Here is a 27,941-nt window from a genome sequence, read left to right as displayed (position 1 = left end):
TCCCTCCATTTCTTACTATGGGCTGATGGGTGGCTGATGGAGGATTGAATTCTAGATTTAATCCAGTCAAATAATTCCTCCAATTGAAGTGGTTTTACTGATGTGGAAGGATTTTGGTCTTGAGCATTGTTAATTTGGGGACTATGTAATAGGTTGTGGGGATAGTGTTGGTGCTGAATCTGGGGGTTCAGTACAGTCCAGGCATATCTCTTGTTCCCCTTTGCGTAATGTATGATTGCTATGAGATCTCTTCTCTGTTGCCTTTCTAGTGTTAGGAGTTGTAGTGGTATTGACCATGTCCTTCCTAAGGTCCTTCAGGGCCATATCTGTTTCCAGGGTGTGTTATCTGAGCTTCTTTATCTGTATGGATAAAGTAATGTGACTTAGTAATCATGATTATGACCTCTTATATGCCCCCTTATTTGCCTGTATGCCTTTACAGGGGAAATATCAGCTGCCCAGTATATTTAGCCTTAATAGAGTCTCTGACTCGTGTCCTGTTTCTGTGCGCCTGTTGTTCTCCACTCTGGAGCTTGCGCACATCAACGCATGGTATGTCAATATGGCACCTGCGTCTACGTGCGCATTACTCGACGTTTGTCGGCAAAGTCCCCGAGACACGGAAGTGTGGCTACTAGCGCCAATCTTCCCGAACACCTGGAAGTGCGGCTGCTACGTATGCACCTTATCTTCCTTTCGTTGAAGAAAAAAAACTCCTTGTGACAGCCAAAAAAAAACCTTGCGGTCCGGTAAGGGACACAGTAGTTATCTCTGTGAGACTTTAATGTGTCCCGGATTAGATGTGTCCATTTTCCCTGGCAGTCCTGTGGAGTGGTGTACTGGCTGTAAGCGTAGTGCTCTACCTGATACCTTCCTACATAAGATGTGCCACATCCACGATAAAAAAAAAATAGCAGAAGAATCATAAGAATAATCAATATAATAAATTAAAAAAAAAAAAAAAGGCCTAACCACCAAGCAGGACAGAAGAAAATAACAGGAGGAGAACAGTAGGAGTATGTAATTATATGAGGAAGGTTGAACCAGAAAGTTCTTCTTTTTCTTCTGTCCTGCCTCCGGAGGTGGATACTGAACCCCATGGCATCTGCACTGACAGAGATGGCCGTTCTAGAGAAAGGGAACTCCACGACAACCCCTTGGTGCCAAGACTGTAAAGTCTGGCCACAGAATAATACCATAAGGACGGCCAGTTGTCCTGTCTTCTCGAGGAAACTAGAAACATGTCCTGAGGTGTTCTGGGGTATAACAGGATAGGCAGAAGCTTCTTTTACTACTGTCTTGCCTCCTAGTGGTGAATGCTCTATCCCTTTATCTCACAGGTATGTGCAAGAGAAAGAAATTGGATCATAAAAACGCTTTCTGATCTTACCTTCCTCCTCCAGCAGCAGCAGATCAGTCTGGCATACCCAGTCCTGGAGTGGGACCCCAGCACACTCCCACAAACTGTCTACCAGATATGCAGCATGTTCAGGAAGCTTAAGGCAATGGAGGGAGAGTAAATGAGAGCCTAATGCATGCATGCTGATAGCTACTAGTTATTTTACATAGTGTGCAGGTAGATGGTTTTGAGTCTCAGCTCAGCTCTCAAGAGATCCATTCCACACCACTTGGAAGAGATACAGTAACTCTAACTGAACTAATATGTGGAAAGTTAGTGGACCACTCTCATACACACAGGCCTTCTGGGGGGAAAGAAAACCTGATGCAGAGCATTGTGGGGATCGACACCCTCCCAAACAGTGTAAATTAAAAGTTTACCAGCACAAACGCAGAAGCAAGTTTATTGTGGAAGTGATGCTTTTGGGGTCCTTTTATGCAATGAATGAATATGGCCTTACCTTACTTTTTATGAAGAACATTGTCAGCAGTTGGAAGAACACTGCGTTTCCATGACGATTTCTGCTCTTGGGACTAGATACTTTATGAGCTAGAACCCTGCCAGCAGACATAAACCATGTGAAACTTGGCAGAAGTGAGAATGATCTATCCTTCTATAGGTTAACATGCAATCAGAAATGATGGTATCAATACGCTTCCAGTCAAACTGGATCTGAGTCATAATTAATCAATAACATAGCAGATCTGTGAAAACATATTCACTTCTATCTGTTGCCCTACGTGGGAATTCATAAAATGCGCTGTCCCAGGGAGCGTTAAACTGAATACAAAGGGGAAGGTAAAGACTATATAATCTGTAACTGACCTCTTATACAGAAATGCCCCTGCTGCTGATGAAACTGCTCGACTGGATACAAAAACAAGGGGGTACACAGTTTCACAATCCTTCTTACTTAACGTCTCCTCCATGTTCCTGCATAAGACACAAAGGTGAATAATTTTCATAGAAATTAACAAAATAACACTCTGGACAGGGAAGATCAAGGTACACGTGCGCAAGCTCTGCCCATTACTGAATCAATACAAAAGAAATTCATATCTGAACCCTAACTGACTCCCCACCAAAAAAACCCCAGTGTGAATTCACTTAAGAACAAAGAATTTCTTGTCAGTAGTAGGGAGCTACATTTTAGGGATGTCAGATTACCCCCCAGTCATATAAAGAAAAAGAATTACCAGCATTACTCAGTGTATAGGTGTTATACCTTATAGGGTACATTCTAGAACAGGAAATTGCATTCTATGGACATCTACAAAACAACAAACAAAAGTCTCTTGTGCTTTGTTATGATATTGTCTTTACTGTTCCAGGAGTATCTATAACACAAATAAGCTCTCACCCCAAATCTCCCCCTAACTGACCTTCAGACTGGGCCCCTTAGCTCATAACAAGGTTACAGATATATAGAAACATTGGGGGGTCACCCTGCTATAGTTCCAGGGGTACCCAGGGTACAAATAAGCACTCACCCCAAATCTCCCCCTAACTGACCTTCAGGCTGGGCCCCCTTAGCTCATAACAAGGTTACAGATATATAGAAACATTGGGGTAACAGTCACCCTGATATAGTTCCAGGGGTACCCAGGGTACAAATAAGCACTCACCCCAAATCTCCCCCTAACTGAACTTCAGGCTGGGCCCCCTTAGCTCATAACAAGGTTACAGATATATAGAAACATTGGGGTAACAGTCACCCTGATATAGTTCCAGGGGTACCCAGGGTACAAATAAACACTCACCCCAAATCTCCCCCTAACTGACCTTCAGGTTGGGCCCCCTTAGCTCATAACAAGGTTACAGATATATAGAAACATTGGGGTAACAGTCACCCTGCTATAGTTCCAGGGGTAACAGGACACAAATAAACACTCACCCCAAATCTCCCCCTAACTGACCTTTAGACTGGGCCCCCTTAGCTCATAACAAGGTTACAGATATATAGAAACATTGGGGTAACAGTCACCCTGCTATAGTTCCAGGGGTAACAAGGGTACAAATAAGCTCTCACCCCAAATCTCCCCCTAACTGACTTTCAAACTGGGCCCCCTCAGCTCATAACAAGGTTACAGGTATATAGAAACATTGGGGTAACAGTCACCCTGCTATAGTTCCAGGGGTACCACAAATAGCATTTGGGGTGAGGGATCAATACTACATTTTGGGGAATTAAGCACTTATACAAACCTCCTCTCTGATACTCACTGTGAAATGAGTCCAATCAGTTTTATTGCCTCCACAGCCACCTGCTGCTCTTTATCCAACACCATGAAAACCAAACGGTTCTGAAAAAGTGGGGGTGTCAGAACTTTACAGGGGGTTCACATACCAGTAAAATATGTAAAATCATTAACATTCATCTGAGAGAGAGTGGGAGTGAGGGAGATAGAGAGAGTGAGTGAGTGGGAGATAGAGAGAGTGAGTGAGAGTGGGAGATAGAGAGAGTGAGTGAGAGAGAGACCCATAATAAAGGAGTTGATGGAGCTGAAATATAACCCAGGGTCATTTCAAAGTAAGAGCATAGAGAGTGGTTTATTTCAGCTTTTATTTACCCTTATATGATTTTCTGTGGCCAATTAGTTAAGAAATACAGAGAAGAAGAAGATTCCGTAATGTGACATAATGACTTGTTGAAGCTCATAACCTGCTAATTAGGGATGCACCGAATCCAGGATTCGGTTCGGAATTTGGGCATTTTCAGCAAGATTCGGCCGAATCCTTGTGTCTGGCCGAATCGAATTTGCATATGTAAATTAGGATTCGATTTGGCCAAATCTTTCACAGAGGATTCGGTAGAACCCCAAATAGTGGATTCGGTGCATCCCTACTGCTAATAGTCCAATCCAGTGGTTGTAGTTAAAGGGGCGGTTCACCTTTAAGTTAACGTTTATTATGTTACAGAATGGAAAATTCTAAGCTACTTTTCAATTGCTTTTCATATTTTCTTTTATATAGTTTTTTGAATTATTTGCTTTGTTCTTCTGACTCTTTACTGCTTTCAAATGGGGGTCAATGACCCCATGTAAAAACAAATGCTCTGTAAGGCTACACATATATTGTTATTGCTACTTTTTATTACTCATCTTTCTATTCAGACCTCTCCTATTCATATTCCAGTCTCTTATTTAAATCAGTGCATAGTTATTAGGACACTAGCAACCAGATGGCTGAAATTGCAAAATGGAGAGCTGCTGAATAAAAAGCTAACGGGGGGCCTAACGTGGGCCACCCCTTGTAGGAAGGTCCTGACATCTGAATGTAAGGCAAGTCGCCTCTGAAACAGGATAGACAAGGCTGAGATCTGGGATTTTAGTGATCCCAAGTATCACCCCATGGAAAGCCCCTCTTGCAGGAAGGCCAGGATGTTGGCGATGGAGAAATGGAGGAGATCCGCTCTGTGACTCTGGCACCACTGGTGGTAGGTATACCAGACTCGGTGGTAGGTTTTGGCAGAGACTGGCTTACGAGCCGCTCTCATGGTGAGGATCACCTGTGTCCGAGAAACCCTTCTTCTTCAAGGTCGCTGTCTCAATAGCCAAGCCATCAATCTGAGGTTGGCTGGGCATGAATGTCGAATTGTTCCCTGAGAAAGAAGATCTGGAATGACCAGAAGAGTACATGGTTCGTCTACGGATAGGCTTACTAGGTCTGAGAACCAAGTGCGACGAGGCCAGCTGGGGGAATGATGAGGATGAAAGTGATGTACTCCCTCTGCAACTTCTTGATCGTTCTGGGAAGAACGTGAAGGTACGCGTCCTTGATGTTCAGGGAGGTGAGAAATTGGCCTGGAGACATTGCGGCTATGACAGAACGGAGAGACTCCATCTTCAACTTCCTCAGCCGGATGAACAAGTTGAGCTCCTTGAGATCCAGAATTGGGCAGGCAGATCCGTCCTTTATGGGTACTACAAACAGGTTGGAGACCTTGAATCTCTCTCCGGGTGGAACCGGTATGATGACGTCTGACCATAGGAGGTTGTCAATAGCGTCTAGGAGCGCTTGAGCCTTGGCCGGTTCTTGGGGGAGCCTGGACATGAAGAAGCGGTGAGGCGGGGAGAAGAGAACTCTAAGTGGTAGCCCCGAGTCACCACCTCGTGTACCCAGGAGTCCAGCGTCAGGGTGGGCCATGCATTTGCGAAGCGCCGCAGTCTTCCCGCTACGGTCGCTTCGCTGAAGGGGCGTCATCATGCTGATGTGGACTTGCTGGCTGGCTTAGATGAGGGTTTATGGGATTGCCAGGAGGGTCTTACTTCCAAAACATCCTCTGCTGTTAGAAGCGTGTCGGGGAGGGAAAGCCACGAAAAAATGTTCCCCTTCGAAAGGAAGGGCGGGCCTTGGGCTGGGGCAAAAGAGTACTTTTGCCCCCGGTGGCCTGACTGATGATCTTGTCCGAAAATGAGCTTACCCTTGAACGGAATAGAGGTCAGGAACTTTTTGGAGAAGAGGGCTGCAGTCAAAAGTGCAGAGGATCGGCCTATCACCTGAGCTGCATCAAGTGATGAAATAGTCGCTGGCCGCCTTGATCTGCGCAGCAAGTTCAGAGTTCCTTGCGTGGTACCCCAGAGGAAATAGCTTGGCATAGCGCATCTGACCAGGACTGCATAGCCCTAGTCACCCAGGCTGAGGCTAAAACCCGGACGCAGGGAGGTGCCAGTAGCGGTGAAAAGGGAACGCAGAAGTCCCTCCAGCTTCTTGTCCATGGAATCCTTAAAGGATGCTGCATGGGGAACTGGCAGAGCTGGAGAGGACCACTTCTCGGTGAGATCCGATGGAAACGGATATATCTTAAGGAAGCACCTGTCAGGTTGAAACCGTTTCTCGGGCTTGTCCCACTCCTGTTAAAAGATCTGAGGATGAACTGGAGCTGGTCCCAGGTTCCTGCAAATCTAGGATTTCTAGGACAGAGAAAACAAGGGAGTCAATGGCCTCAGAGGATAACTTTGGGGAATCCTCTTCCTCTTGATCCGAAATATGGGATAGTTCGCCGTTAGAGAGGGACTGTTTGTCTCCAGAAACTAGAGGGAGGGGAGACTGGTACACGGACTCCTCGTCACTGTCAGTTGCAGACGGAGAGGGTGCCCTGCGCTTAGGTGGCTTGGGTTATCTAGACGGGCCAGGAGTCTGTCTATGGAATCAGCCAGCTTGGCAATCCCAAAGGCCAGTTGGGAGGCCCACTGAGGGGGGATGAGAACCCAGAGATGGAGGGTCTGTGGCCTGGACCGCTGATGCCCCATGGGTGTCTAAGCTTACCTGGGGTCAGGGTCCTGGAGTTTCCGGAACAGGCACAGACGGCTTGCACGTGGAGCAGAGAGGTTCCTTGTTACCAATTGGTAAACGTTTGAGGCATTTTATTTTAGCAGCTACTGCCATTCTTGGAAAAAGGTTGTCACTGGAACTCTCAGACATGGTGTGCTAAAATATAGAAAATCGGAGCCCGGTGGTTAACATGGGGGGGGGGTCTGTCTGTGCAGAGACGCGTCCAGAGCAGGGCGTGAAGATAGCAAGGGCGCGAAGGATAGATCTGCCCTTCCAGAGTGACGCGTTAACTATGCGCGCTTCCGGGTTTCGAGTGCTAGGCGGAAGTGGAGAGGCGCTGAAAAGTGCACAGGCAGTCAGGAGAGCTTAGCCCTTACCAACGGTTGCTGTAATCAGTGCTGATGGAAGTGCTGATACAGAAAACGCTCCCTGGGCTGCTAAAGGTTAGGAGGGAATCCCACAGTAATGTCAGCCATAAACAATATAGACAGGGCAAGGTAAAACAGGGATGATGCTTACCTGCCTAGTTCAGCTAGCCACAGTCTACCGGCCAGACAGTTCCACCCAGTAAGCAGAAGGGGGGAAAACCTTGAGCCTGGGTGGTCAGTGCCATGGCACAAGAGACCCCGGAGACATCCATGTCGGAGGTGGGAAACAAAGACAAAGCACGCCGTGTGGATGCCCATTCCAGCCTCAGTGTGTATAATAAATAAAATAAAGTAATAAAAATAAAATCTAACTCCTGATAGGAAATATGTCCTAACCTCCTGAGGACACAACGAAAACTGGCCTGGCTCCACCTGGGAGCTGGGGTATAGCAGGAGGAGGAGGGATTCGTTTGTTCTTTTTTGTTATGTCCTGCCTCCTAGTGGTGCAAGCTATACTCCATTGTTCCTGTGTCCCCCAAGCAGACCAAGGAGAAAAGAAAATGCCAGTTGCTGGTGACGTTGATCAGAGAGTGAAACTTTGGAATGTGGTGGGATTTACCTTAAATCTGCTAGTGAAAAGTTCCAACTTTGGGGCCATCTCTGGAACGCCGTATAAACTCTGCAAAGTTCGGATACACTGCAACCTCACCGTTCCCTGCTGGAGAGACAAATAACACCCATTTAAGTCATACAGGTTCTCCTGCTACAGATATAGATAATTATGGGATATTTACACTGACCCTAGAATTCATAAGCCTACTTATAAAGGCAACAGTATACAAATACAAGTTTAGCCCTGTGAATGCTGGAATGCTCTCATTGGCTGTGGCTGCTCTATCCCTATGCAAGGTTATGCTCTGATTGGCTGCAAGCATGAGTCTGAAGCTTTAAAGGATAAGTAAACCTTTAAAACAAGTGAATGTACAAATGATGAGAGTGCTACACTTTTGTGATTCATTTTTTTTTCCAATTCCAAGATATTATGGGATACAGCACTGTTTGATGCCATGATGTATTCGAGGCAGTTGTCAGGAGAAAGAAAGGGGGGCTTGTCTGATGTTATTCTGCTTTGGAAAGATGTGAGAATTATCTGAGGTTTCTAATGTTTTTCCAAACCAGAAGATCAGAGCAGCCAACTATCTATTCCCTGACAACTTCCTCGACTACTTTATGGTTGGAAACTGACCAGCAGGTGGTGCTGTTCATTCATATATGTACATGTATCCCTTAAAAGGGTTGGTTCACCTTTAAAAGACCAGTAACATAAAAAAAAGATTAAAACATTTTTTTTCTACTTAACGAAAAAAACAACACCAAGGCAGTTTTAACTTTACATTCGCAAAGTCTTTCTAATGAAATTACTTACCGATTCTCTGCTTGAGCTCCTCTTCAGAAATGGCGACGATCCATTGTGCGGCGCACGTTTTTTCCTCCCTGGCTATCTCCTATACAAGGCAGGGGGGAGAAATCAAGCGCCGGGCAATGGACCGTCGCCTTGTCGCCATTTCTGAAGAGGAGCGCAAGCAGAGCATCGGTAAGTAATTTCTTAATAAAGACTTTGCGAATTTAAAGGTGTTGTTTTTTCATTAAGTAGAAAAAATTTTAAAAAAAATTTATGTTACTAGTCCTTTAAGGTAACTTTTAGTGTGTTATAGAACGACCAATTCTTAGCGACTTTTCAATTGGTTTTCATTATTTATTTTTTATAGTTATTTTCCTTTTTCTTCTGACTCATTGCAGGTTTCTAATGGGGGTCACTGACCCCATCTAAAAAGCAAAGTTTCTGTAAGGCTACAAATGTGTTATTGCTACTTAGCATTCCTCATCTTTCTATTCAGGCCTCTCCTGTTCATATTCCAGTCTCTTATTCAAATCAGTGCATGGTTACTAGGGGAATTTGGACCCTAGCAACCGCATTGTTATAATTGCAAACTGGAGAGCTGCTGAATAAAAAGCTAAATAACTTAAAAACCACAAATAATAAAAAATGAAAACCAATTGCAAATTGTCTCAGAATATCCCTCTCTACACCATAATAAAAGTTATCTCAAAGGTGAACAACAGTAACATCAAAAAAAGTGTCTAAAAGCGAAACGCCACAAAAACATAACTTAAGCTTTTTGAAAAGTAAACATAATTTCAAGCAACTTTGCAATATACATCAATTAAAAAATATGCAGACTTTTCCTTATTTTTAATAGTTTCTGACAGTTCCCAAAGCCTAGCCCCCTGCTCTCCTGCTGATCTGTCTGACTACTTTGCTGAGCTGTCTGACTACTGTTACTTTGTATCAACAGCCATCTGTCCTCAGTCTGTATCCTCCAAAACCCCACAATTCCCTGCACATGTGATTTTCAATAAGGAAAGGAACATCCCAGTGCAATGCATTGTGGGTTATATAGTTCCTTCATGCTGTCTGTAAGCTGTGGAGAAGTTATTACAATTTGTAACGTCAGTGTTTAGTCCCTCCTTCCCTGCCAGGATTTCAAATGATGCAGATGCAGAAAATGCCATTTATTCATACTTTTTGAAGAAACAGGTAACTGTGATGGGTATATTAGGGGTTTCTGTGTTATGTGTAGGGTTGCCACCCGGCCGATATTTTACCGGCCTAGCCGGAGGTAAAATACCTGCCAAGGCCGGGATTACAAATTTACCGGCAATGTAGCTGCCGGTAAATTTGTAATACGAGGAGCCCTCGGCCTGTCCCCAATCCCCTGCAACTAACCTTTTTATTCCCTCTTCTAGCGTCCGCGGGTCTCCGTCGCGTGGCCCCCTGCCCCCTTTGACATCACACCCGCCCCTTTTGATGTCACGCCCCACCCCTTTTGAGGCCCCGCCCCCAGTAGCCGGTAAAAAAAAATATAAAACCTTAGGTCTACTATAAAATCATGTAAACATTAAAGGACCAGTAACATAATTTTTTTTTTAAAAACAAATTAGTTGGTATACTAACGAAAAAAAACACACCCAGACAAATTAAACTCTACAATCGCAAAGCCTTCATTAAGAAATAACTTACCGACACTCTGCTTGTGCTCCTCTTCAGAAAAGGCGACAGGACGATCCATCATGCACTTGATTTCTCCTCCCTGCCTTCCTTAGAGGAGATAGCCAGGGAGGAGAATTCAAGCGCTGCAAGCGGAGTTTTGGTATTAATAAAGGCATACCTCCCAAAATTTTGAGAAAAAAAAAGTTGCCGCGTGTAGGGTGGAGAGTTTTTTGGACCACACCCATTTTTGTGGTCACTCCCCCTAATTACCATGTTAATTTTACAAAATTTGGCAGGTTATAAAAGTTTGAACATATTTCTGTGGTTTCTTTCAGTTATTAATTACAGTTTTGCTAATGAAGGTGAATTGCCTTGATAAAGGGCCGGTTGGGCTCGAAACGTTGCCTTTGCATATGGGCTTAATAAAAGTTTGAATTTTTACACATTACTTCAATTGGATCCGGTGTGCTGCTGTTCTTTCCTTGGGTTATAAAAGTTTGAACATATTTCTGTGGTTTCTTTCAGTTATTAATTACAGTTTTGCTAATGAAGGTGAATTGCCCTTTAAGCTGTGAGACTTTTCCCAAGGGACCTGTTATCTTATAGTGTTACAATTACTTATTTGCTTATATTGCTTATCTAGATACATTTGAATTGTTACAAATGTATCTCATCTTCTGTTGTGGCTGTTCTGGGCTGTCTGCCAAAAGCCAATTAAGTTAGAAACTTTTTCTGGCTGTTCAGTGCAGAGAAAAACAGGACTTTCCAGTACAAATGAGGTACTGAGCTGTCAAAAAAGGGACTGTCCCTCTAAAAACGGGACAGTTGGAAGGCATGTAAAGGCTTTGCGATTTTAAAGTTTCATTTGTCTTGGTGTTGTTTTAAAAAAAAATTGATGTTACTTGTCCTTTAAAGAGATACTGACACCAGAAAATAACCTTTTTTATATCCATCATAACATTATCTTTGAATGCTATTTATAATTTTCAATTCAAGTAACAATTACTTACAAAAGCAGAACTATCAGCAAAAAACTATCAATATGACCTATAGGTAACTTTTAGGGGCCCATTTACTTAGCTCGAGTGAAGGAATAGAAGAAAAAATACTTTGAATTTCGAATGGTCGAATATGGCTACTTCGACCATCGAATAGGCTACTTCGACCTTCGACTAAAAATCGTTCGACTATTCGACCATTCGATAGTCGAAGTACTGTCTCTTTAAAAAATACTTCGACCCCCTAGTTCGCCACCTAAAACCTACCGAGGCCAATGTTAGCCTATGGGGAAGGTCCCCATAGGCTTCCTAAGAATTTTCTAAAAATACCTGCCAAGGCCGGGATTACAAATTTACCGGTAAATTTGTAATACGATGTAATACGAGGAGCCCTCGGCCTGCCCCCAATCCCCTGCAACTTACTCTTCTAGCGTCCGCGGGTCTCCGTCGTGTGGCCCCGCCCCTTTGACATCACACCGCCCCTTTTGATGTCACACCCCACCCCTTTTGAGGCCCTGCCCCCAGTAGCCGGTAAGGATATTCCTGATCGAAGGAATATCCTTCGATCGAGGGTTAATTATCCCTCGATATTCGACCCTATGCAAATCTGCCCCTTAATGCAGATCACTATTTTGAAAAGTAAATGTTTAATGTCAGTATCACTTTAAATAAACCCAATAGGCTGGTTCTGCTTCCAATAAGGATTAATTATTTCTTAATTGGGATCAAGTACAAGCGACTGTTTTATTATTACAGAGAAAAAGGAAATCATTATTAAAACATTTGGATTATTTGGATAAAATGGAGACTATGGGAGACGGCCTTTCCATAATTTGAAGCTTTCTGGATAACAGATTTCCGCATAATGAATCCCACACCTGTACTGTGTTAGCCAGTTAAAATGTTACCCTTTTGAATAAACCACTTTTGTTATTTGTTTGTTATATCTGGTTTGAAGATTTGCGCTACCAACAATAACCCTTAATGCAAGAATATATTTGTTTTTGGGTCTTTCAAAGCCTCCCCCCTCGCTAATGTTCAGTAAGTGAACTTTCTCCTTATTGTTTCCCTCCTGACCTTGTCATAGAGAGTCCATCCGACATATTTGAGGCAGCTGTCGCTCAGAAATGATTGACTGTATGTTCTCATCCAGACCCCAATCTCTTCCATACAGATGGCACGGATGTCTGCAACAGTGTCACTAACAAAAAGAGGCAAAGAACGGACAGTAGAGATGTGAAAGGCTGAGAAAGAGGAAAGCAAATAATAATAACACAGGCTGCACAGGAGAGTAAGAATACAATGCAAATGAGAAAAGGCTGCAAAGAATATGGCAACTATCTACCGTATATACTCGAGTATAAGCCGAGTTTTTCAGCCCCCAAAATATGCTGAAAAACTCTACCTCGGCTTATACTCGGGTCAAGCGCAAAAACTGTCGCCGGCGTCTAAGAATAGTCGCCGGCGTCCAAGAATAGTCTCCAAGAATATTCGCCGGCATCCAAGAATGGTCGCTGGCATCCAAAAACGAGACGCCGGCACCTCCAATGGGAGCAGAAACCCTCAATTTTTTGATTGAAACTTACCAGCAGCTGCTGCATTTCTCACCCTAGGCTTATACTCGAGTCAATAAGCTTTTCCAGTTTTTGGAGGTAAAATTAGGTACCTCGGCTTATACTCGGGACGGCTTATACTCGAGTATATACGGTATACAGGCAGTACACAAATAAATTCAGATATTACAGGTATTTTTCTATACTAGACAAGAGCCATGAATATCCTTTAAATGATATCCTTATAAACGGTGCTTAGTGATGTCATTTCTGTCACATGACTCACTGAAACTTGGGTATAATAATAAAGTACCCCCTGTTCCAAAATATGAGGATATTTGAAGTCACTTTCAAGACCTGTATAAAAACACACAGCCTTTGGCCTCTTACTTTTATATGGTCGATAACTTATAATATCCTTAAATTTTACAACAGGGGTAATTTATTCACTAAATTATCAGGAATGCTTTGGGCCTGAGGTTTTAAAGGCAATGGATCTTTCAAAAATATAAAAGCAACATGCCTTAAAGGAGAACTAAACCCTGAAAATTAATATGGTTGAAAAATGTTTCCGCTTGTCAATAGCAGCAATGATCCAGGACTTCAAACTTGTCACAGGGGGTCACCATCTTGGAAAGTGTCTGTGACACTCACATGCTCAGTGGGCTCTGATTGGCTGTTGAGAAGCTAAGCTTACGGCTCGTCACTAATTATCCAGCAGAAAATTAGCTTCCCTGGCTGTAATATAAGCTGATGCTACAGGTTTGCTGATTATTCAATTCTAATTGCACTGGTTTCTGTGCTGCCATGTAGTAATTATCTGTATTAATTACTAATCAGCCTTATATATTGATATTTATATTCTATGTGTACTGTATTGTAAGAACGTTACCTAGCCAGCGGGAATGCCCGCCGCCTTGATTGTGGGTTTGCCCACCGATCGCCTCTGCCCCATTGTGATGTGCGTCTGGGTTCGCTGCACTCAGCAGGTGCCTTCGCACCTGACGTCATCGTCCTGGCGCAAAATTAAAATATTTAAGGGTGCATGCGCCATTTGTACTTTGCCCAATGTAAAGGTCTTTTCATAGTTCATGGGTGTTTTCTATTGTGTATTCTGACTTATTGCTGACCCTGCATGTCCCTGACTTTGTCCAGTTTACTGCCTGTCCTAAATCTCTGCCTGTGTAGTGACTCCTCCTCGGATTCTGCCTTTGTACTGCGTTATCTGGTGTGTTTGAACTCGGCCTTTGACCCAGACTACGCTCCCGTCTCCTGTTACTGCTCTGCCCGTTTGGTGTTTTGACCCGGCCTGTGACGCTGACTATGCTTCTTGTTCTCCGCTTCTGTATGATGTGCGGTTCCCTTAGCTGCCCAGAACTCTCTCCCTGGTCCTCTCACACTAAGACCTGGTGGCACCTGAGTAGAGGAGGGCTCCTCCTGAAGCAAAAGGTGGTTGTTATAGGCGGAATACTGAGCCGCGACCGGGACCTTGGGGCAGGTCCAGACTGAGAATTAAAATAGGCCCTTTTTAGGTATTTTAGGTACAAAGAGGCCCAATCAGTCCACACAGAGGCCCAAACATCTCCCACCAGCCCAATAAATCCTGACTTTCTATGGGACCTTATAGCAGCCCCTCTGGCATTTGCCAGAACGCACAGATTGCCAGTCCGGGCCTGGGCTGTTCTGTTGGAAAATCACTACTCTAAGGTAGCCGGACATCCGGGCTGCATTAAAACCTGTTCCCTGCTGTCTCAAACGCTCTGGTGGCCAACTTTGAGGCAGAATGTTGGCAGTTATATTCATTCATGCCAGGTTTGTCAGCATTCTAAACCTTCTGGGTCATTACCTCAAGGGCTGCTACAATTTCTTCCAATTCCTGAAAAGCCATGGACACACATATCCATGGATTTCATTGTGGAATTACCTCCCTCTAGAGAGAACACAGTCATCTGGGTAGTAGTGGACCATTTTAGTAAGATGTCCCATTTCATTCCCCTTTCCACCCTCCCCTCTGCCAAATCACTTGCTGAACTTTTCTTATCCAATATATTTAAGTTTCATGGGTCCCAATTGAACACTGTGTCTGATAGGGGGGTTCAGTTTGTGTCTAAGTTTTGGAGAGCCTTCTGTTCCCTCATGGATAATGATTTGTCTTTCTCATCTGCTTATCACCCACAGACCAATGGTCAGACAGAAAGAACAAATCAGTCTTTAGAGCAATATCTCAGGTGTTATGTTTCTAGTAATCAGTCACTTTGGGCAGATTTTCTTCCATGGGCTGAGTTTGCATTCAATAATTGCACCCACTCATCCAATGGAGAATCTCCATTTTTTACTGTTTTTGTTTAAAATCCCAGAGTCTTTTCTTTCTCGGGGCAGTCCTCTTAGGTTCCTGCTGTGAATTCTTTGGTTGACCACCTCTAAGATTTGGCGTAGGCGTCAAAATTCATTGTCCGCTGCAGTAGCCGCTCAAAAGAGGGCTTCTGACAGACATCCAGGTTGGCGATAAGGTTTGGTTATGTTCCAAGAATATTCCTTTAAATGTTCCTTTAAAAGTCCCTTCTGCCAAGTTAGGGCCTAAGTTTATTGGTCCCTTCTCTGTGTCGGAGGTCATCAACCCTAGTACTGTCCAACTGGAGTTTAAAATTTCTAACTCTTTTCATGTTTCTTTGTTAAAGACTGCCAAAACTGTTTGACTCTTCTCATCTTCTCCTCCCCCTCCAGTCTCTGTCCAGTGTCAACCGGAGTAGTTGGCGGATTCCCGCTTCTCCAGGGGTAGGCTACAGTATTTCGTCCATTGGAAAGGTTATAGTCCTGAGGTTCCAGTCTCTGATGTTCATGCTGACCATCTTAAACGTCAATTTCATGCCCAGTTTCCTGACAAGCCTAGGGGTCCAGTGGCCCCCTCTAGAGGGGGGGTTATGTAAGAATGTTACCTAGGCGGCAGGGACGCCTGCTGCCTCGATTGCGGGGACCTGGTGGCACTGAGTAGCGGAGGGTGGTTGTTATAGGCAGAAGACTGAGCCACAACCGAGACCTTGGGGTTTGTTCTGGGTTTGGGATACCAATCGGAACATGTATAAGCTCAGTAAGTGACAGCAGCAAAGAGCATGTGCAGTGAATCAGCAGAAAAGAAGATGGGGAGCTACTGAGGCATCTTTAGAGACTCAGATCTTCCCTGCTAAAGGGCTGTGGTTTCCTTGGGCTCAAAACATAATGTACAACATTTCTAACCTACTTCTTTAGCTAGGCTTTAGTTCTCCTTTAAACACTGAAAAACACCAAAAGTATTGTTTTGCCACTAATATGGGTTTATCCTAGCCTAGTTCAAAATATCTTCTAGTCTATTTTTATTACAGAAAAAAACCAAATGATACATTTATAGTATTTATTATAAATAAATCTTCATCTACCGCAGATAAAACAGTTGGTCATTGATAAATCTAGCGTGTATGGCCAATGTCAAAGATCAGCGTGCCATTAAAGCAGCCATTGACACCAAATAGAAAAAAGGATTTTCAACTTACCGGAAAATCATTTTCTAGACGGACTGGACTGTCAGTGCAGCAACCTTGGGTTAAGTATCCACCAGAGGCAGGGCAGAAGAAAAAAAGAATCTTGACTCCTCCCTCTTCATATAATCTCTTGCTCCTCCTGATTTCCCCTTAGTTTTGTTTGTCAGCTCAGTTTGGAGAATAGAAAGGATAGCAGAGAAAGAGCAAGAGATTCACAACAACATAATATAACTTTCCATTTTTTAATGTTATTAACTGTGCAAACGCCTAACGTTAACTGAAGGATGGGGCTTACTGCACTGACAGTCCAGGCTGTCTAGAAAAAGATTTTCCGGAAAGTTAAAATCCTTATTTTTCTAAGACGGTCCTTCCTGTCAGTGCAGCAACCTTGGGGACTTCCCAAAGCTGTCCCTCTTATCTAGGGCTGGGTTTAATTCACTGTGTCCACACTGCAGCCTGGAGTACTTTTCTACCATATGCTGCAGGGGAAAAATGAAAAACATGGAGCCTATAAAATTTTGCAAACGTAGACAGTGATGCCCAAGTGGCTGCATTACAGATTTGTTCTGGAGTGGCCATATTATATAATGCCCAGGATGCACTTTGTGCTCTGGTAGAATGAGCCCGGACTTTGAAGGGTCTAGTTTTGTGACTAAGGTCGTAAGCACAGTCTCTAATAACCATCTGGCTATCGTACACTTTTGAAGTCGGAGACCACTTATTGAAGCCATAAGTTACAATAAATGTATCGGACCTCCTATAATCTTTGGATCTGTCTAAATAGTAAGGTATTGCTCTCACTACGTCCAGCTTATGTGGTGCCTTTTCTTTGGCATTGGCGGGCTTTGGGCAGAGGGAAGGAAGGGTGATTTCCTCATTTAGGTGAAAAGCAGACACCACCTTGGGTTGAAAAGAGGGTATAGTTTGAAAAACTGCCCTATCCTGTTGCAATATGAGCCATGGCTCTTTGTGAGATAAGGCTGCCATGTCTGATACTCATTTTGCAGGTAATGGTTAAGAGGAAAGTCATCTTCCAGGTGAGAAACTTAAGTGGACAGGACGCTAATGGCTCAAAGGGGGGCCCCTGTAGAACATTGAGGACTAAGGTGAGATCCCATGGTGGAGATGGATCCCTGTTTGGGGGCCTGACTTTGCCCATCCCTTGCATAAACTGTATGAGATCTGGTTCCCTTGCCCACTGGTGTTGGAGCAGTAAGGAAAGGGTGGATATTTGGCCCTTCAAGGTGGCTAAGGAAAGGCCTAAGTGGAACCCTTGTGTAAGAAACTCTACAATTGTTTGAACAGTTGCTTGCTGCCACTGAATGTGTGCGGATGCGTACCAATCTAAGAAGGTTCTCCAAATCCTATGATAGGCATACATGGTGGACTGCTTTCTGACCTTCAATAGTATGTTTGTGGCTTCTTGTGAGAACCCTTTAGAGCGCCATAAGTTGGTTTCAATAGCCAGGCCATTAAATGCAACCTTGTCAAGTTGTCGTGTTTTATTGGCCCCTGAGTTAGCAGATCTGGCCAAAGAGGTAGTCGCCATGGTGGAGCTGCTGACATATCGATGACTTCGGAGTACCGAGGTCTCCTGGGCCAGTCTGGGGCGATGAGAATGGTCCATTCTTGCCGTATCTTGCGTATTACTCTTGGAAGAAGTGCTAGTGGGGGAAAGGCATAGACTCTTTTGAACGTTCATGGTATGACTAAAGCGTCCACGTATGCTGCTCTTGGATCCTGCGACCTGGCCGATACACAGGTACCTTGAATTTGTGTCGTGACGCTAGCATGTCTAGGTCTGGTTGTCCCCATTTTTTTTTTACTAACTGTGCAAAGATGTCCGGGTGAAGTGACCATTCCCCCTGGTCTAGCTGTTGTCAGCTGAGGAAATCCTCCTCCCAATTTAGAATTCCCGGAATGAAAACTGCGGAGATGGCTGGAACGTGGAATTCTGCCCAGCGGAGTATCTGAGTTACTTCTCGCATTGCTCTGTTGATGCGAGCACCCCCTTATTTGCTTAGGTAGGCTACCGCTGTGGCATTGTCTGATTGAATTCGGAGCAGCTTTTGTCAACTCTAGAGACCAATGAAGTATGGCATTCCGTATTGCTCTGATCTCCAGCACATTTATCGGTAGTTTGGACTCTGCTGATGACCAAGTTCCCTGGCACGTCCGGGGTGGCCAAGTTGCCCCCCAGCCGGTAAGACTGGCGTCAGTTGTGACCACTGTCCATTGTGGTAGGGCCCATGATTTGCCCTGAGACAGGTTTTGAGGTGATGTCCACCAGCCCAGGGAACATCTGACTGATACGGTCATAGGAATCCCCTGAGACAAGTCTGAGTGGTTCAAAAAGTGGTTTTAGAACTCTCTCATGTGAAATCTGCCGATTGGTAGTGCTTCTAGCTCTGCTACCATGTAACCTAACAGTTGTAGACACCTTTCTGCCAAAATCGTGGTCGTGCGTGCAAACCTGTTGAGCTGTGTGCACAATTGTTTGAATTTTGTCTGAAGGCAGAGAGATTGTCTGGAGGGATGAGTTGAATAACATGCCCAAGAACTGAATCTGTTGTGTGGGAATAAGATGACTCTTTTTGTAATTCACTAGCCAGCCGTGCTGGCTGAGCGTCCTGACGCAGATCTGGGTGTCCATGCAGCATTGGTCGTAGGAGGGTGATCTGATGAGTAAGTCGTCGAGATACAGTGTGATGGAGTATTTTTGTGAACACTCTGGGTGCTGTGGAAAGGCCAAATGGAAGTGCCCTGAACTGGAAATGTTTTCCTAGCACAGTGAATCTTAGATATTGTTGTGAGTGTAACCGGATGAGTACATGCAGGCATGCGTCCTGAAGGTCGACCTTTGTCATGAAGCAATGGTGGGTCATAGACATCACCACTGAACGAATTGATGCCATGCAAAATTTTTGTTTGGACACCCGTCTGTTTAGTAATTTCAGGTTAAGCACCGGTCTGAAAGTGCCCTCCTTCTTTAAAACTAAGAAGAGATTGTAATAACATCCTTTGCAACGTTTGTCGTGTGGCACAAAAACAATGACATTGTTTTCTTGTAGATCTTTGACTATGGTATTTAGAACTAGTCTTTTGGAGAGATTTTTTGCTGTGGACGAGTGTCTGTAGGTGTGAGGGGGTAGGCTGTCGAATGGAATCCGGTATCCTTCTGCTTTGATTGTGCCCAATTGTCCTGAATGTGGTCTTGCCACACCGGAAAAAACTGCTGAAGATGACCTCCTACCCCCCTGTACTTGTGGCCTGAAGTCAGGCTGAGTTTCGTTTTGGAGGACCTGATTTCCTGGTCTGCCTTTGTTGATTGGACCAGGTTGGACTATTATTTTTTGTCTCGGCACTAGCTTGTGAGGGACGAAAAGTGATATTTCGGAAGGGGCAAAAGGAGTGCCCCTGAGAGTTCCAGGGCCTATGGTAAGATCTATTAGGTTGTTCAGATCAAGATTTCTTGCCCGAAGGTAAAAAGGTGCTCTTACCACCTGTAACTTCAGTAATAATCTGCTTTAAATCAGGTCCGAAAAGAGAATATCCAGTAAATTTGAGGTTCATTAACTTGGTCTTGGATGCTGTATCTCCTGACCATTGACGCAACCAGAGTGCTCGCGTTGCCACTACAGTGTCAATACTGTTCTAGCTGCTAGTCGTACAGTGTCCATGGCTGCGTCAGACAAAAAGGTTAAGGCCAAGCTAAGACGTTGTAGTTCCTCTTGTATTTCCTCCAGTGAAGTTGGGTGCTTTTGTAACTCCTGACACTAGAATCTGGCGGTACGTGCTAAACCAGCAGATGCTACTGCCGGTCTGAGAATTGATGTGGCATGGGTATAACCCCTTCTTAGTGCCACTTTTTGTCCATCGGCTCTCTGAAATCCGCGTCCTCTGTTGGTCCAAGCAAACTCCTTGTTCCCCTTTACGTAATGTATGCTAACAGAACTTGCATTTCTTTAACTGGTTGTGGGTTTTTCTACCCGCCTTGCTTGTCTTGGGTATAGCAGTGCTAGTCATATCCTTTCTAATTTCCTCTTGGCCCATGTCTGTATCCATGGTGAAAAATCTGTAAACAGAAGTAAAGCCCTTAATGACTTATACACATATGGATTTGAACAAAAAACAACAGTTTTATGTCTGTGCCTCCCTTTGCCCTGAGGGCATTTGTGAGGCAGATTCAACCCTCATTATGCCTGCAGGCATTTATATTGTGGGAGAAGCATTTATTTGTAACAATCTAAATTTATTGCAGGCAGCCCTAATAGAATCTGCTTGGGTTAAAACTCTTTTCGGATTAAAAAACACTACCTTAAACCCAGTGATGGTGCTTTCCTGATGCTCCGGACACTTGTGATGCGCACTAGAAAAATCCAAGATGGCCCGTACTCATCATCAGACGGTGCAAGTGCGCAGATACGCCGCTTTTGTCGCCTTCAGGACCGCAACCCGGAAGTGCGTCTAGGACTCGCGCCATAGAAATGCGCACAGAAATTGTGCGAGTGTGCTCCATGATCCAGCATTGCCCATAGTGCGGCGCAACAGCAACACCAAGCTTAAGAGCGGGTGGCTGTGTTAGGTGTTGTGATTCCCTTAGTAGCCTGCCAGTCCTGAAGGAGTGGTATGTAAGGCCGGGATTAACACACGCAGTGTATTGAGCTAGGATGCCTCCTGCTCATAGTGGGCTTCCTCTTGATAAAATAATTAACCTGAAAGAAGAAGATCAATAAAATAATCTAAAAATTAAACTGTCCCAACCTCCAAGCAGGACAGAAGAAAAAAAAACTGAGGGAAATCAGTAGGAGCAAGAGATTATATGAAGAGGGAGGAGTCGAGATTCTTTTTTTCTTCTGTCCTGCCTCCGGAGGTGGATACTTATCCCAAGGTTGCTGCACTGACAGGAAGGGCCTTCTTAGAGAAAGGGAAGTATTTATGTAGGTACATAATATGAAGACAGTGCCAATCAACTGGAGCTCCCGGCAACAGTAGACATTACTATTAGAACAGATCACTTGATAAGATTCTGCAATAAATATTACACAGCAACAGAGAAGAAAGCGAGACTGCCATTCCAATAAGAAGTAATCACACTCACCAGTATCTATGTACAAAAACTCCTTTAAAAATACCATTCATCATATTCACAACCTCTTCCAGGTTTCCATGAAGCTGTGGGAGAGGGGGAAACATTCACATTTTTAAATCAGAAAGATTGTGTGGTCCCTAGGTAGCACTGCTCACATGACAAGACGGTGGTGTTCAGTATTCAGTATAGGCGCTGTGTTCAGTTGCTGGCAGGCATGCTCAAGGGGTGGTTCACATTTAAGTTAACTTTTAGTATGTTATAGGATGGCTAATTCTAAGCAACTTTTCAACTGGTCTTTATTTTTCCTCTTTTATAGTTTTTGAATTATTTGTCTTCTTCCTCTGAATCTTTCCAGCTTTCAAATGGGGGTCACTGACCCCATCTAAAAACAAATGCTCTGTAAGGCTACAAATGTATTGTTACTTTATTTTATTACTCATTCACGCCTCTCCTATTCATATCCCTGTCAAATCGATGCATGGTTGTTAAAGAGTCATTTGGACCCTAGCAACCAGATTTCTGAAAATTCAAACTGGAGAGCTGTGGATAAAAAGCCAAATAAGTCAAAAACCACAAATAATAAAAACCAATTGCAAATTGTCTCAGAATATCACTCTCTACACCAGGAGTGCCCGTACTTTATTGTGGGGTCTACTTTAACTGATGTTGTCCCATTATGATCTTCATCCATAAATGCATTCTTAGCATTATTATCATTTTGTTTCATGTCAAATATTACTTAAATTGATTAATGAGAAAACATATAAATTGATATACTTAAACATGTATTTCTTATGTAACCTTGACATAAAAAATAATCTGAATGAAAAGCATGAAATAGGAGGGTGTTTGTTGAAAGTGTCTTGAGATCTACTGATCACCAGCTAAAGGTCTACTGGTAGATCCTGATCTACCTTTTGGGCACACCTGCTCTACACCACAACACTTCTAAAAGATGCTATTTTAAGTGTATCGCCTGCTTTTGACGGCTTTCCCTTTCATTAAACAAATGTAAGTGCCACATTGATAAATAGCAGGACACCCTGTATTGTCTCCCCCAGCCAAATCTGTGATCCCTGTTTGCAAGAAACAACTCACGGCTCTCTGTTTGGCTATCAGGGTCTCCAGTCTCTCTGGAGATCTCTTCTCTGGGCTTTTTGCTTGTTCCGCAACAAACTGCCGCTTGCTTGTGTTTAGGTGATGACTCACATCCCATGCCACTTTCACCAGTCCTGTCATTAGCTTCATGGCTAAGGAGGAAAAAAAACAAAACAGACTCCTGCTGAAAAACACTGCATAGAAAATATCTAGATTACTGCAGCCCTGTTGTCAGGCTAACAACGGTCTACTTTTGTCATTGCAAATCTAACGTATACACAAGGGATGCACTGAATCCAGGGTTTGGTTCAGGATTCTTCATGCAAATTAGGGTTTAAATTTGGTTTAGGAATTCCCAAATCCCAAAATACCTAGATTAAATGCATCCCTACCATACACTGAAAATTAAAATACCAATGGGGATTGTAATTCCTAATACTTTCTTTTGTCTTTTTGACACTTTGCTCTTAATATTTAATGCATTCATACTTTGAATTTCATTTTATTCATTATTATAATAAACCTGTTTGTTCTATTATCTTATTTTTCTGCTGTACAGTGCTGCACACAAATAGTGCTATATAAATAAAAATATGCATACATATACATGCAATTGTCTCTCCTGTCCTATCTGTTCTTATGGCAGGAATGTTAGATATACACTTGGCAGAGCTGCTTAGTCCTCCAGTGGCTCTATGGATCACTGTGTCAGGCTGGCACCTGTTTAGCAGTGTGTATGTTACAATAGATATGTCTGTGTCTGGCAAGGCATTTCATTTGTATTTTGTAGAACACACCAACACCTCTTCTGCTACTGCAAGGATCTTGTGGGAAATCCTGAGGTGGTGATGTTTACACATAGAGTCATGTGTCCTTATCCATGCTCCCCTGAATTGGGGGTTATGCACACTATGGAAATGTTGTGATCCAACTAGTACAGGACAAATCAATGCAACAAGTTGTACAGAAATCCCCATCTTTTTAGCTGTTAATGCCTATGCACATGCCTAATTGGCAGCCAGATCTCAGATTTTTTTGAGCAAATAGGCAAGCCATTGGTCTGTGTACACCGTCTATAAAAAGGGATTTTATAATTCCCGGAAAATCACAACAGGCCCGAACCGTCAGTGCAAACGTGTGGGTTATATCTATCTTCACCTCTGGAGTCCTTTTGCAATAAACATTTGACTAGGTTCTGGTTAATGTGAAATCGTGACCCTACACTAATCCGCTTCCCAGTTCAGAACTCCCACAATGAAAATTGCCAAGATCACAGGAACTGACTTCTCTGACCACTCTTTGACTTTCGCCAACTCCATCATGGCTAGGTTGCTTTGAGTTCCCCCTTGTTTGCTTACATAGGCGACTGCCGTGGCATTATCGGACTGGACTTGTACAGGGTGGGACTGAAGTAGGTCAGACCAGCACTGAAGAGCCCGGACTATGGCTAGAATCTCTACTACGTTGATTGGAAGGCAGCTCTCTTGAGGCGACCAGCGGCCTTGAAGTCTATGTGTTTGATAAACTGCACCCCAGCCGAACTTGCTGGCATCGGTTGTCACCACTTCCCACTTCGTTTGGGCCCAGCTTCTGCCACGATTCAGGTTGGTCTGTATTGTCCACCACCTGAGAATCTGTCTGGTTATCTTGGATAGATGTATGGGCTGTTGTAGGTTGTGGTGATCCTTGTTCCAACTCTTTAGGAAGTTTTGCTGTAGTGGCGGCATATGAAATCTGGCATCAACCAGCCGTGAAGCTATAGAATCTGTATGCACAGTTCCGTGTTTGTTATGCTTAACTGTGGAAGCTTTCAGGAGGAGGTTGTCTAAGTAGGGTAGGACATGGATGCCCATACTCTCATGTGTGCAGTCACTGGGACTAAGATCTTTGTAAAGACCCTGGGAGCCGTGCAGAGTCTGAATGGAAGAACTGCGAATTGAAAGTGTTGTTCTGTGACCGCGAACCTGAGAGATGGCTGAGATTGGTGGTGTATGGGGACGTGTAAGTAAGCATCCTGAAGATCTACTGAAGTCATGAAGACATTTGCTTCCATAAAGCTATTGTGGACCGAACTGACTTCATTTTGAATATTTGTTTGGGGATGAACATGTTCAGGGCTTTCAAGTTGATAACGGTCTGAACGTGCCCTCTTTTTTGGACGAGGAACAGATTGGAGTAAACGCCTTTTAAGCTTTGTTCGTGTGGTCCTGGGATGATAACCCCTGCTTCTAGTAGGGATTATATTGCCTGGTGTAGGGCGGTCATCCTGTGTGGAGGTACCAGTGAAGGCACAAACTTTCTTGGGGGGTTGGAGGATAGGGGAATTTTGTAAGACTGTGTGCTTCCCAGTGAGAAAGAAATTGGGAAAGGCGACCTGACAGTCTGTGTTGGGTTGGACGGAGTCATGTGAAGACAGCCTTGGAAGCTGTTAGTTTCCTATTTTGGCGTGTCTGTTGTTGCCACTGTGGTCTATTTCTGTGGCTGCCTTGATCCGATGTAGAGTTGCGGAAGGCTGTAGATCGAAAGGAGCGATAGTTTTGGCCCTGGGTAGACCAAGAGCACCTGTTAGTATACTTAGTGGTTTGTTCAGGGCAGCCCTTCTTACCCAATGGAAGGAATGTGCTCTTTCCTCCTGTAACCTCTGTAATAATTTGTTTAAGGTCTGGACCAAATAGAGAAACCCACAGAGTATCTGAGGTTTAGTAGTTTATTTATCGATGCCGTATCTCCAGACTAGTGACGGAGCCATAGCGCTCTTCTGGCTACTACCGAAGTAGTGGATGATATGGCTGCTGTTTGAAGTTTGTCTACATCTGCTGCTAACTCCTGAGCTAAGGCTGGCGGGTTAAGTGACATTTCATGAGCCCAGTGTTTGACTGTGTATGCTAAACCAGCTGCCGCCACTGCAGGGCGCACAATCGCTATTGTTTGTGTATAAGTTTGTTTTAGGGAAGATTCTAGCCTTCTGTCCACTGGATCTTTGAAGGCTGCTTCTTCAGCTGGTAAAGTAGTTTGTCTAGATAGCCTTGCAATCGCCGAATCTACCTTGGGTGATTTATCCGACATTTTACGCTGTGAAATTAGGTAAGTATTGTAGAATCTTTTTGTGAGTACTGAACGACGATCTGGCTGTAACCATTCTGCATCAATGGTTTTAGTGATGGATTTCAATATGGGAAAGGTTTGTGTTGTCATTTGTTGTACCCCCAGCACCGTGTCTGCTTTAGATACTGATGCTGTTTCATCCTTAATTTCCAATGTTTCGATCGTCTTCTTTAGGAGTTTCTTTGAGATATCTGGTTTTGCAAACACTGATTGTTCTGCATCACAGTCACTACTGCTGTCTGACGATGTATGTGTTGTCATATTAGAATATTGAACAGATATATCATCTAATTCTGAGGGCTGATCTTGTCTCAATTCAGAAATGTCATAGCTCCTCTTGAATTTTGCGCTTTTTAGTTGGTGGTTGTTGGTAGTTTGGTTGGAATGTTGTTTTAATCCACTCTAGAACGTCCCCCCAACTGTGGAAGGTGTGATGGTGATGATTGCTCCTGTTGAGGTTGGGGTTCCCTGGGCTAGCAGGGGGGAAGCACTGGGGCTCTGGCAGAGTATCTCATCATTAGTGTCTGATGCTGCTAGCATGTCATTACCCTGGGTTGTTGTTGGCCTTTGCGGGGATAACACCGGGGCATCAACCGGTTTGCAGTCCGAGCAGTATGCATCCTCAGAATTCCTAAGTGTGTGCTTACACTGTTTGCATCTAAGAGCTCTCACTGACTTCCTTACAGCTTTCTTAGTCGTTTTCTTAGCTTGGATGTCCTTGAAACTCTTTTAGTGAATCTGCCATTCCATGATTAATATACTGGATGGCGTTTGTGTTATGTGCCTGATTCCTGTAAAAGATACTCACAAGCGATGTGATTGCTGCTGTACTGTAACTGCACAGAGCTGCAGTCACCCGGAGCGTGTCGGATTAGTCATTGGCTGCTTATGATGATGTCACCGAGGTGCGCCACGTCAGTTAACCTGCGCCGCAAATGAAGAGGCTGGAACTTGCAGTGGCGCCAATCTAACTTTCGCGCCAATACTTGCACGCCAACTTTACCTGCACCTTTGGCAGCTATTGCACTAATATTATAGTTTCCCCTGGTCAGCTGCTGCGGTAAAAATATCCGTGGCCATCAAGGGCTATGATGTGACGGTAGCACAGCATACCTCTCCTCTTTAATCAATTGTATTTAGAAAGTTTCTTATTTCAGTATGCCGAAGCTTACATAAAATTATCATTTTCACTATAGTTCCCCTTTAAAAGGAGAGAGAGGTCTGAGGCACTCATTCTCTCCTTTTAAATATCTAGAAGGAAGATGCTATACAGAAAGTAAGGGTTTACAAGGAAAGTGGTGTGGACGGTGGTACAGTAAGATTGTAGAGAGAGACAGGCATGTAAAGGAGGTCAGGGGGAGAAAAGCAGGAGTATGTATGGAACAAGCTAGAAGAATGTAGTTAAGCAGAGGAAAAGTTGGGTACAGGGCTTGTAAGAGGTGTGCAGTCCTTAAAAAGAGGCAAAAGTTGTTGCATGGTTTGGTATAAAAATGGTGCTACAGAGGGAGAACTGAAAATTCAAGAGCTCTGTAGCTGATTTTTAACTTTCAAAATTAAATTGCAGTTCACGATTTATTAAATCATAATCAAGCAAGAACTTAATGTCATTCTTAAATTCTCTCCATGAACAGCAAATATCCTGTGCCTCTTCAAAGTCTCTAAACCGTGTCATGTTGATGTGCTGCTCTCAAGATAGAAAAATATAAAGATCAATGCACGATACTGCAATTTATAAATATATCATATGTTTTCACAAATTTTCCTATCACTTTGGCTTTCGACTACAAAATCTGACTGCCCCAGGCAAATCAAAATGTATTGATTAGTGAAAGGACAGGAAACAGCGGTGGCAGTGCAGTATGTGCAGACCAATATATGATAATTCAGTGATTAAACGGTTACTGTGAGTCTTCGGATAGTTTAATGTTCATACTACTCAGGCAAAACTTTTACCTGCAAATGTGCTGGTATGGCGAAATGCACGGACTTGTGAATCAGACAGCCCCGTGAGCAGAGAGATGAGTGCATCCATAAGAAGCTCATCGTATATAATGTTGAACTGGCATCTGTTTACCAGAGCTTTAAAGAATTCCCCAAAATTAGCACGAAATTTCTTCCAAGGTTTTAACAGCAACGGGTAACTCTGGGTTTCCTGCGGGCAGAAGAAAAGGAAAACAGGGAGAACACAGTGTATGTATTGTTAAAGGAATACTGTCATGTGAAAACATGTTTTTTTTCAAAATCCATCAGTTAATAATGCTGCTCCAGCAGACTTCTGCACTGAACTCTGTTTTTCAAAAGAGCAAACTGATTTTTCAAATATTTAATTATGAAATCTGACATGGGGCTAGACATATTGTCAGTTTTCCAGGTGCTCCCTGTCATGTGACTTGTGCTCTGATAAACTTCAGTCACTCTTTACTGTTACAATGCAAGTTGGAGTAATATCACCCCCTCCCCAGCAGCCCATCAGCAGAATAGAAGGTA

The 27,941-nt window shown here is 43.7% G+C and overlaps 1 protein-coding gene across 4 annotated transcripts in view; it reads right to left on the bottom strand.

Annotated features, from left to right (window-relative positions):
• The window catches only part of stag3.L (stromal antigen 3 L homeolog), a 74,295-nt gene that overhangs the window by 32,432 nt on the left and 13,922 nt on the right, over positions 1–27,941 (bottom strand). For all 4 annotated transcript variants that reach the window (XM_041587348.1, XM_041587350.1, XM_041587351.1 and 1 more), the window contains exons 7-15: positions 27,408–27,606; positions 22,350–22,501; positions 21,261–21,334; positions 12,169–12,292; positions 7,661–7,759; positions 3,623–3,702; positions 2,225–2,332; positions 1,860–1,956; positions 1,391–1,496 (exon numbers count right to left, since the gene is read on the bottom strand). In XM_041587348.1, the coding sequence (XP_041443282.1) occupies positions 1,391–1,496; positions 1,860–1,956; positions 2,225–2,332; positions 3,623–3,702; positions 7,661–7,759; positions 12,169–12,292; positions 21,261–21,334; positions 22,350–22,501; positions 27,408–27,606 (1,039 nt within the window). The remainder of the gene's footprint in view (positions 1–1,390; positions 1,497–1,859; positions 1,957–2,224; positions 2,333–3,622; positions 3,703–7,660; positions 7,760–12,168; positions 12,293–21,260; positions 21,335–22,349; positions 22,502–27,407; positions 27,607–27,941) is intronic.

Source organism: Xenopus laevis, chromosome 3L, assembly GCF_017654675.1.
Source record: "Xenopus laevis strain J_2021 chromosome 3L, Xenopus_laevis_v10.1, whole genome shotgun sequence".
Lineage (NCBI taxonomy): Eukaryota > Metazoa > Chordata > Amphibia > Anura > Pipidae > Xenopus > Xenopus laevis.
The sequence above is the reverse complement of the archived record's forward strand: the minus strand, read 5'-3'. Positions and strand labels throughout refer to the sequence as shown.